Source organism: Ursus americanus, chromosome 1 (assembly GCF_024610735.1).
Source record: "Ursus americanus isolate L20-20 chromosome 1, mUrsAme1.1.p, whole genome shotgun sequence".
NCBI lineage: Eukaryota > Metazoa > Chordata > Mammalia > Carnivora > Ursidae > Ursus > Ursus americanus.
This window is the reverse complement of record NC_142127.1, coordinates 88,960,489-88,971,732: the sequence shown is the minus strand read 5'-3', so window position 1 is coordinate 88,971,732 and position 11,244 is coordinate 88,960,489. Positions and strand designations below refer to the sequence as shown.

At 44.0% G+C, this 11,244-nt stretch overlaps 1 protein-coding gene across 1 annotated transcript; it reads left to right on the top strand.

The window, feature by feature from the left end:
* The first annotated feature begins 206 nt into the window (after positions 1–206).
* Positions 207–4,406, top strand: LOC123779429 (C-X-C chemokine receptor type 2). Its single transcript, XM_045777527.2, has 2 exons — positions 207–284; positions 1,272–4,406. Exon 2 carries the CDS (start codon positions 1,280–1,282, stop codon positions 2,345–2,347), a length of 1,068 nt encoding a protein of 355 aa, XP_045633483.2. The 5' UTR covers positions 207–284; positions 1,272–1,279; the 3' UTR covers positions 2,348–4,406.
* The last annotated feature ends 6,838 nt before the right edge of the window (positions 4,407–11,244 follow it).

The following is an 11,244-nucleotide window of genomic DNA, read 5'->3' as shown; positions in this document are numbered from 1 at the left end:
AAAATAGTCACCCACGTGGAGAATTCAGACAGTGGACCCTTAACTCCAGCTTCATGTCTGGTAGCCCTGCTTGGACATCTGGGTCCTGGGAGTCTCTGATGCCCTTTGGTCCCTTAATTTCATCTGTTCTCCAAATATGGACATGGGCAAGGCTCAGAGAGGAGGTGTGTGGTGACGAAGCTTCCCCATTTCCCTTTATTCATCAAGTTTCCTCTGACTGTTAAGTCCCTCCGGTCTCTGAGCTCCAGCCTTTTACAGTTGGACACACCTGGCCGGTGTCTCAGGTAGGAAGCCACCTCTGTTGCCAGGACTTTCTTTGGGGAGGGAGACTTGGTTTGACTGTGTTTTAGAAAATCCATCCATTTCTCTGGGACCTGAAGACTTCTGCTCACTTGGCTTCCTGCCTCCTCCCGTGTGACCACCTATTCAATTCTGATCTCATGCATGGCTGTAGTTGGTAACAAGGGGGCCACGGTCTTGTCACTTCTTCCTTCCATGCCTCTCCCTTTTCGGGGGGAAGAGGCTTACATCTCCCCAATCGAACGTTCATGGCTTTGCCCTCAGATGTTGTCTTCTGTAAAAATGCAGCATCAGCAGGCAGAGAACATGATAAAATGTGTGGATCGGAATGAACTTACAGAACGTCAGGCCTGCGAGCAACTCAGGGGTTATATACTCTGCCTCCCTCAAGCTGCAGAGGAGAAAACCGAAATCTGTGAAGGTAGAATGACCCGCTCAAGGTCCCACAGTTTATTATAGATACATCAGGATAGAGTGAGGACTGGATACCAGGTATCCTTATTTCCAGTCTTGGTAACTTTCCAAAGGTCTTCAGACTGTGTTCTGGAGAGCCTGGGAGTTTCCTGGAGATCCTGGGAGTTTTGGGGGAGCCACCTTAGCAGCTGTCTGGGTAGAAATGGCAGCACCCCCTCCTTCCCAAAAGATGAATTTTTGTTGGTTTTACATATTGGTCTGCTGAGATGATTTTGCTTCAGCAAAGTGTTTCACAAGTTAGGAAGATATGTGAGCACTGCTGATGGTTCTTTGACGTTTAGGGTGATAACAGGGGATAAGACGGAGAGTGCTCTCAAGTGATGGTGCTGTGAAATTGACCTCGAAAGAAGTTCAAAATAGAGGAGAAGGAAGAGAGCTTCTGTTGCCAAACCAACAGAAAAGCAAAAGATATCTCGGTAACTCTTTTCCCATCCTTAATGAACGACTTTAATCTGAATTACTAAATCACGTTTCTTTCCTTTGAATCTTTCAACTAGATTGAACTATGATATTTTTCATGGAAGATCTATGGAATGATACTGATGACTGGGATGAGGAATTTGGAAATATCAGCGGCACACCACCTACAGACACATATAGTCCCTGTAGGATAGACACTGAGACACTCGACAAGTATGTGGTGGTGGTCATCTATGCCCTGGTCTTTGTGCTGAGCCTGCTGGGAAACTCCCTCGTGATCCTGGTGGTCTTACGGAGTCAGCTCAACCGCTCTGTCACTGACATCTACCTGCTGAACCTGGCCATAGCCGACCTGCTCTTCGCCCTGACCTTGCCTATCTGGGCTGCCTCCAAGGCAAAGGGCTGGATCTTTGGCACGGCCCTGTGCAAGGTGGTCTCGCTCCTGAAGGAAGTCAACTTCTATAGCGGCATCCTGCTGCTGGCCTGCATCAGCGTGGACCGCTACCTGGCCATTGTCCATGCCACACGCACGCTGACCCAGAAGCGGCACTGGGTCAAGTTCATATGCTTAGGCATCTGGGCTCTGTCCCTGATCCTGTCCCTGCCCATCTTCGTCTTCCGCAGGGCCATCAATCCTCCCTACTCCAGCCCGGTCTGCTACGAGGACATGGGAGCCAACACGACGAAACTGCGGATAGTGATGCGGGCCCTGCCCCAGACCTTTGGCTTCCTCCTGCCCCTGGCGGTCATGCTGTTCTGCTACGGACTCACCCTGCGCACGCTGTTCGAGGCCCACATGGGGCAGAAGCACCGGGCCATGCGGGTCATCTTCGCCGTCGTGCTCGTCTTCCTGCTCTGCTGGCTGCCCTACAACCTGGTGCTGGTGGCAGACACCCTCATGAGGCTCCGGGTGATCCAGGAGACCTGTGAGCGCCGCAACGACATTGGCCGGGCCCTGGACGCCACCGAGATTCTGGGCTTCCTCCACAGCTGCCTCAATCCCTTCATCTACGCCTTCATCGGCCAGAAGTTCCGCCATGGACTCCTCAAGATCATGGCCTTCCATGGGCTCATCAGCAAGGAGTACTTGTCCAAGGACGGCAGGCCTTCCTTTGTTGGCTCTTCTTCAGCCAACACTTCCACGACCTTCTGAGCCCCCAGCCCTGCCGCAGCCCCTCGGGGCCCCTCCCTTGCCATCGGTGTCCAGTCCGGAGCCTCGTGTCCCCTGGCTGTTGACAGTCTCTGTGTCCAGGCAGCCCCCGGTCATGGTTGCAGGAAGTTACCGGGGCCACGTCCTCCTCAGGCCCATTGTGTGGTTTAGAAAGCCTGCCCTGGTTCCCCACCGCCTACTATCCTTCCTATGTTGGCTGCTGGAGCTCAGTCCGTCCTACCACTGAGCCCACAGCACTCTGTTCTCTGAGGCAGTTAAAGACATTTAAAAGGCATTCTTTTAAGTGACTACAGAAAGTTCCTCCCATGGGCAGCCATTGGTGGCAAAGGACATGAGCTGCTGCCCCAACTCTCCCTTTCTTGCTTGGCAGCAAAGTCCACCTCCCTGGAGAGAGGCTGGAAAGGACAGACACCCACTTTCGAAGACTCCCTTAGCTAGGAGGGGCCCTGTCATGCCCTTCTGACTAGTGAGACTTCAGGGCAATAGTGTGCTGGTAAAGCACTCTCCTGGGGGAAAGAAGTCCGGATTGTAGCAGTTACCACGTTGCCTGGTGTGAACGCTCCCGCCATGGTGATTTCAAGGGTTTTCAAGTGTTTAGCAACCAGCTCACAAAAATTTGGGAAATGTAATGAGCTGCTTTCACAAGCAGGTACAAACTGGCTTCAGCGCACCATTGCTTAAGAGGAAGTCTGCTGGGTCCAGGGACTCCTGGGAAGTATTCCTGACTGAAAAAAGAGAGAGAGAGACACACACACCCTTGGTTCTCACCTTTGAATACGGTTGTAGGATACGATGTGACAAAGAGGCAAAAAGTGTGCTCAGCACACGTAGGCAGAAGGAGGGGACGCCAATAAAGAGCCCAGAAAGAAACCTAAGCATAAATGGTCAATGATTTCAACAACGAGCACCACGACTGTTCAATGGGGAAGGACAGTCGTTCAGCAAAGGATGCTGGGTAAACCAGATATCCACACGCACAGGAACGAACTTGGTCCCTTTCCTTACACTATACACAAAAGTTAACTCCAAATGGGTCAAATACCTAACGATAAAAGCTGAAACTATTAAACTCTTGGAAGATAGCATAAGGAAAAGCTTCATTTGGTTTGAGGTTGGGGACGGAGAGAAGTTTGGAGATGAGGTTTAGATCAAGGTTGAGGGTGGAACCAGGGATGAGGTTGGAGTTAGAGGTGATGTGGTGGGCAGCCAGAGATGGGGTGGCAGGTTGGGACAAGACGAAGGGTCAGAAAAGGATGAATTTCAGGAACAGGGGGAGATTCAGAACAGGGAGAAGCTGGGGCTGGGGTTAGTGTAATTCAGGGAGGTTCAATGGGATTGGGACCAAGTATGGGGTGAAGTGTAGGAACGGGATGAGTGTGCGAGTGTGGTGAGTCTCAGCGAGAGACGTCAGAACTGGAGTGAATGTCAGGGGCCACTATTATAGTCCAGTTAGTGGCTGGAGGAAAAAGACATCACTGGGAGAGTCACCATTTTCTGGGGAGAATTGTCTAACATGCTTTTCTGGGGGCCAGGATGGAGGTACCTTGGCTGTCCAGCCAAGGGTCTCTAAGTGGTTTGATGAGAAAGGAGTTAGGGCTCAAGCCCTAAGAGATAGATCTGATTCAGAAGAGAAGCTGGAAGAATGCTAAAGAAATCCAGGGAGGAAGGCTGGCAACTGGGTCTGGGAATCTCCCCTTCCTCTCCCTCCCTCCTTCCCCTAATGCCCTTCCACCTCTCAGCTGCAAGCTTAAATGGCCATCTTCCTCCATCCTCTGCTGTCCCAAGACAACTCTGTCAGGGGCTTCAGTAAGTAAATATGGATCCATACGGGGCCCAGGGAAACACAAATGACTAATATGTATCCGAAAAGATGCTTGGCCTCACTAGTAACCTGGGAAGTGGGAATCAAACAGCAATAAAATAACTTGGAAGTGTTTTACATGGGGAGGGATATATAGTTGACTGTCAAACAACACGGGTTTGAATTGTGCGGTCCATCAATAATCTGGAGTTTTAAAATAAATACAGTACTGTAAATCTATTTTCATCATGATTTTTAAAAATTTTAAATACAATCTACTCCCCCAACATGGGGCTTGCGTCCACGACCCCAAGACCAAGAGTTACATGCCCCACTGAGTGAGTGAGCCAAGTGCCCCCTCATGATTTTCTCAATAACATTTTCTCCAGCTTACTCTGGTGTAAGAATATAGTATATAGAACGTACAAAATATGTTCATCTATGTAAGTTATTGGTAAGGATTCTGGTCAACAGGAAGCTGTTAGCAGTTACGTTTTGGGGAAGTCAAGAGTTTACATACAGATTTTCGACGGCATGGTGGGGTCCATGTCCCTAACCCCTCTGTTGTTTAAGGGTCAACTGTAGTCAGAACTCCCTTTGAACAAGGGCAACATTGTTCCGTTAGATTTTCAATGCAATGTGTAATTCTCTGGGTAGAGCTCAACACATAAATGATTTGGGTTTCAGATCTGTATCAACGTCAGGATGTGGGTACTGAAATAACAGTGTCCTGAAATATCAAAAACAAGTGTTTCAACCACTAGATAGGGCAAGATCACGAGACAGTTCACCTTAGGGAGGGGATCAGTGTCCAAGATGAGGCTGGGATCAGGGATGGTGTGCACCTTGGAAGGGTCTGGGGTGTCAGAGACGGTAGTGAGCCAGGGATGGGACTAGGTTAGGGATGTGGGGAACATCAAGGATAGAGTGGGGGACAGGGATTGGGATGTGAATGTGTGTACTGTTCAATGCGTCCTGCTTGTAAATTTTGAAAATTTGATTTGGGGGCACCTGGCTGGCTTGCCGGGAGGAATATGCAACTCTTGATCTCAGGATAGTGAGTTTAAGCCCCACCTGGGGTGTAGAGATTACTAAAAATGAATGAATGAATGAATGAGTGAATGAACTTAAAAAAAATAAAGTATATAATGTTTTTAAAAAATAAAATTTGTAGGTTAGGTTAACATTTTCCAGCCTCCATGTAATTATGTTGAAATATATCGTTTTCCTCTATGCTAGTTATCCGTCTGACCAGCTGTGGCCCCCTCACCATCGCTTGCCCCAGTCCAGTGGCCTGTTCTTACTAGTTCCAGCAAAAATATTAATTGAGAGTCTGGGTTTTATTCCATAGGGGTTTAAGATGGTCCCTTTCCCTGCAACTTGCATTTGAACTAGGGACTTTCAGAGGAAATAAAATGATGCAGACAAAATAAAATGACCCCCTCCTCTTTGGTCTCAGGGTCTTTCCCGAGACGTGTCTTCTCTAAGATGACCACTAACTGGGAAATCATGATGGACTACAGCCTTTTGCTGTTTCCACACGGAGGTTGGAGTGGCCAAAGATCTCTGGGTTGGGCCCTTCTAGAAAGCCACCAAGTGGCTAACAGCTATGTTCTCACCATAGTTGCTTTTATGTATCCTGGGACTCTGCTTTTAAACTCAAGATCCTTTTTCCAACCTTGAGGGTAAACATGAATTTAAGAACTAAAAATATACAAAATAAACAATATGTTTCAGACTTTGTAAAGTTAGTTTTTTTTTTAAATCAAAATATTTCTTAGAAAATTGTTAAGCAGAAGCCCTCTTGCCATACTTCCTGCGGGGGAAGCAAATAACTTTCACCTCTCATAGCGGTTTTGTTTAATAGTGGTATACATATTTCTAAATATCATGCTTATGTAGCTGGATCTTGATTTTTTCCTCCAGTTTTATTTTATTATTTATTATTTTTATTTTTTTTAAAGATTTTATTTATTTATTCGACAGAGACAGAGACAGCCAGCGAGAGAGGGAACACAAGCAGGGGGAGTGGGAGAGGAAGAAGCAGGCTCATAGCAGAGGAGCCTGATGTGGGGCTCGATCCCAGAATGCCGGGATCACGACCTGAGCCGAAGGCAGACGCTCAACCGCTGTGCCACCCAGGCGCCCCTTTCCTCCAGTTTTAGATATTATTTATGAGCTTTCTCCTTTGGCTTCTGAGGATTTAACCCTTTTTCAAACTCTTTCGAACATTTACCTCTGTCCAAGCAAACACAAATACCACCCTTCCCATTCTCCCAGGACAGATAACCACACTTTTTGGTTAAATTAACATTCAATGTTTTTGTTATAAGGACTATATAAGAAATTATTCACAGTTGGATACAATGTTTACATTTCCTTTCTTTGTACAAGTTCTGTCTTCCCTGGAATTAACAATAAAATTTTCATCATTACTTTTTATTACATCATTCTCAAATGTCTCCCTCAATACATTCACATTCATCAGATAATCTCTCTCTGTGTATTTTTCTTTCTTGGAGACCTCTCTCCTGGAATCTTCATAGTCCTGTTTTCAATCTGGACAGGTTACTCTTCAGGCATATGCTTTTTTTTTTTTTTCTAAATTGCTTTAATTACCTTACCAGATTAATTTTAGAATCTGATAACGAATTTCTATAGGATTATCCTACTGGGATATTTGGATTTTGGATCTGGGAATTTGGATTATGTTGAATCTGCAGATCAATTTGGAGAAAGTTGATGTCTTAACAATATTGAGTTTTCCAATCCATAGCACGGTACCTTTCTCCAATTTTTCACATCTTGTCTAATTTATCTAGGCAATGTTTTGTAGTGTTCAGTACATAGACCTTGTACATGTTTTATTAAATTTATCCCCAAGTATTTTGTGGTTATTTGGGTGGTATTATAAATGGCATTTACATTTTTGTCTAGGTTTTTTCCTTACCGGTATATAGAAATATAATTGAGTTCTATATATTGACCCTGTATTCTGGGAGCTCAGGAAATTCTCTTATTAGTTCTAGTGGTTTTATTTTTAAAGATCCTTTTGGGTTTTATATGTACATACTCATGTCATCTGAGAATAAAGACAGTTTTATTTCTTCCTTTTTAAAATATCCTTTATTTATTTTTCTTGCCTGAATTCATTGGCTAGGACGCCCAGTACAATGCTGAATGGAAGTTGTGAAAGTGGAAGTCCTTGCCCTGTTCCCAGTCTTAGGAGTAAAGCATTCAGTCGTTCTCTATTAAATATGATGTTAGCTAAAGATTTTTCATAGAGGACCTTTATCAGGTTGAGGAAGTTCCTTTCATGAATGGGTGTTAAATCTTCCTCTTTCCTTAAGTGCTTACAGGCTTTGTGACCAAGGGCAGATTACTTAGCTTCCCTTTACTACCTTGTAAAATGTGAATAATAGCAATTCTCAGTATTTCCTGTAAAGATTAAATTAAATATGCACACATACACACCTATGACATTTAGAAGAATGCCTAGAATACAATAGGTACTATATAAATGTCATCAGTAATAAGCATTATTTTGGTTTATCTCTTATTTTGCTGGATTACTAGATTTTGCTAAGGAAGGATATTTGGGAAATAACTTTTTGGAGACCTTGAATTTCCAAAAAAGGCTTTTTTTTTTTTTTTAGGTTTTATTTATTTATTTGAGAGAGACAGCAAGAGAGAGCAAACACGAGCTGGAGGGGAGGGAGCCCGATATGGGGCTCGATCCCAGGACCCTGGGATCATGACCTGAGCCGAAGGCAGATGCTTAACCAACTGAGCCACCCAGGCACCCCCCCCCAAAAAACCTTTATTCTACCCTTACACTTGGTTGGTATTTTGGCTGAGTATTGAATTCTAGGTTGGAATTCACTTTCCTTCGGAATTTTTCTGTCTCTTAAATTCTTCTTCTTCTCTTAAACCTTCTAGGTTTGCTGTTGAGACTGCTGAAGCTATTCTAATTCCTGGTCCGTTGTATGAGACTGACTTTTCTCCTAGAAACTTTTAGGGGGATCCTGGCTGGCTCAGTCGGTAGAGTGTGTGACCCTTGATCTCAGGATTGTGAGTTTAAACCCCATGTCGGGTGTAGAGATTACTTAAAAAAAGAGAAACTTTTAGGATATTCTCTTTATCTTCTTAGTTTTAGAATGCATGATAATGTGCCTTGTTGGGGGCTCTTTTCTCATTCATTTTGATGGTGAATACTTTTAATCTGGAAACTCAGGTTCTGTGAAACTTTTTGATATTATTTATATGATAATTTTCTACCCTTCATTTTCTCTATTCTCTTCTTTCTAGAATTCCTTTTACTTGGGTGTTGAACTCCCCAAGGTTAATTCTAATACATTTTTTATTATCACTTTTTGCCTGTTTTTCAGTATCTTCATCTTTCCACTTCTCGTAAAGTTACCCTTAACTTAATTGTCCAGACTGTTAATTGGAATTTAACATTTCTGGTATCATATTTTAAATTTCCAATAGGCTTTTTTTCTGTTCCCCAAGGTTCTTTTTTATAACACCTCTTTCTTGCCTCATGGTTGCAATAGTTCCTCTTATCTTTCTGAGGATATTACGGTTTTTGTGAAGATTTCTTTAGCTCCCTTCATTGTCTCTGTGTCTTTTCTCCCGGTCCAATAACATCTACTTTCTGATTTCTGTTAAAAAAAACTCATATTTTCTCTAATGTCTTCTTTATTCTTGTACATTGTGGGGTTATGCCTTAAACATCCCTTCAGTGTTGGGGCGCCTGGGTAGCTCAGTTGGTTAAGCATCTGCCTTTGGCTCAGGTCATGATCCCAGGATCTTGGGGTCAAGCCCTGCATTCCCGCTCTCCCTTTGCCCTCCCTGCCAGCTCATGCTCGCTCTCTCTTGCTCTCTCTCTCTCTCTCAAATAAATAAATAAAATCTTTTAAAAAATCCCTTTAGTGTCATTTTTAGTGGATTTTTGTGGGGGAGCACAGATAAAAACATTCCTTCTATCTTCCATTTTTGATATAAAATTCCCCTGGATTTAAAAATATATACTTATTTTAAGGGCACAATCAAATCGCTCTGTTATATTCAGTTCCTCAGGTAAAAATTCTCCCATTTGTTATGTTGGCTGACTGTTGATTGTAGTGGTATTAGTTCTTTGTAATATTTGATTGTGAGCTCATCTGTTGAATAACATTTTTTCCCATGGCAGTCTTGCGTGTGTTTTATATTATGAAGAAGTCTACACGGGGGCAGTGTCATGGCTGTCCTTGCTGGAGCTCTATTGGATCACATGGTTTGGAGCATTTTTTGTTATTGCTGTTATTTCTTGGTCTTGGGTTTCCATACATTTCAAAGGGCAGATTTGTGTCCTCGCCATTTGCTACTCAGGCTTGGGATTCCGGACTGTCCCCCAGGTGGCTCCCTTTTCCCTATGGCCTAGGGCAGGCAGCTCACTTTCAGGTCATGTCTCAGAGCTACCTGGTGTTTTTCTATCTCCAGACAAGGGTGGGACGACTCTTTCCTGGTTCTTAGCCTTTTGCTGGGAAACCAGTTCCAGCTCCCTGCTGTGTGTGGGGTCCATAGACCTGCTGCTATTACCATTCCCATCCTTAAGATGCATGACCAGTTCTAGCATCCTTCTGGGTTCCTCTGGCTTTAACTCCTTCCTGATAAGTCCATACATTTCTAAGTTCCTTTTCCATCTGGCCCTTAGATCTCTCTCTCCTTTTGATTTTGATCTCAGGCATTTATTAAAACTTAAAAATACATGTAATCTAACATATTTGTATATAGGTTGTGTGTGTGTGTGTGTGTGTGTGTGTGCGTGTGTGCTATTTCTCATGCTTCCTTAGTCCACCATCATGATGACAGGGTATCAGTAAAAATTCAAATAGCACACAAACTAAAAGCAAAGTTTCCCTTCCCATTCTTTATTTCCTTTCCATAAAGATAGGCACTGTTAAAACTTTCTCCCTGTACATCTTAAATGTCAACCTGGAAAACACATTAATCAGATTTCTAGTTAACTCGCAGTGTGAATGAGTATGCATGTGTTGGAGGTGAATGATACTGCGTTATCCCAGAATTATCACCCCCTTCTTTTAGCCAGGTTCAGATTGGGGAGTGGGGTGGGAGGGCGGGAGAAGTAAGATAGAGAAGGTAAGTAGGAAGGTGCTTCTGAAGAAATCCAGTCACTTCCGACATGGGAAGAAGTTGTATTGCCCAACAGAAATATGAGGCCACATCCGTACCTCTCTTGGTTCCCATGTTGTAAACAAGGCTGTCTTCCTGAAAGAGCTGGCTTTGCTCCAGCTTTGAAAGTGTGGAGGGTGGAGGGAGACTAAGCACGCAGTGCAGGGCTCCCCACTTTGCCAGTGTCCTGTACTCTCCTCTTGGCTGGGATCCTGATGAGACTTAACACGCACTATCCTCTGTGCACATTGACCACCGTGTTTTAGAAAACACACATTAATGAATAAGAATCAAATAACCGACTATGTATCAAATGCCTACTATGTGCCCAGGTTTGTGTTTGATCCTTGAGACGAGGGCATGCACTGTAGAAATGAAACTGAGGGACAAAGGAAACTTGTGAATGGAGAATGCGTGAAGAGTTCATGAAATTTCCTATAGTGTCATGGTGGCCAGAACAAAAAGGTCAGGTCTATCTGGGGTCTTAATATACCACAAGCTCAATCTGAAGATTTGGGGGAAATGCTTTTAATTAAATAAAAGAGAAAGCAAAGAAAAGAAAGACTTAGTAGCTGTGTGACTTTGAATAGTCACTAAAACTTTCTGAAACTCTGTTTCCTCTTTAATGAAATGTGGTCTGATTAGGTAAGCTCCCTTCCAGTTCCAGGAGGTGATCTCAATCTAAGGGTCTACTGAGATGTACAAATGCATCCATATCGTGCAGATGTAGAGTTCCATGACTTGGTAGAAAATTTTTTATCTTCTCTCAGATCACGATCATTAGTGATTAGGGACATCATAGAAGGCCCCTTCTTTGTGCTTTCCAGGAAGCTGCTGACCAGGCATAACATGAGGGGTTCTAGAGAGACCTCCCTTCTTTCCCCGTCTCTCCCCTCCTTCC

Bases quoted from the DNA above. Each gene is read 5' to 3' on its own strand.
- LOC123779429 (XM_045777527.2), top strand. From the start codon at position 1,280: ATGATATTTTTCATGGAAGATCTATGGAATGATACTGATGACTGGGAT.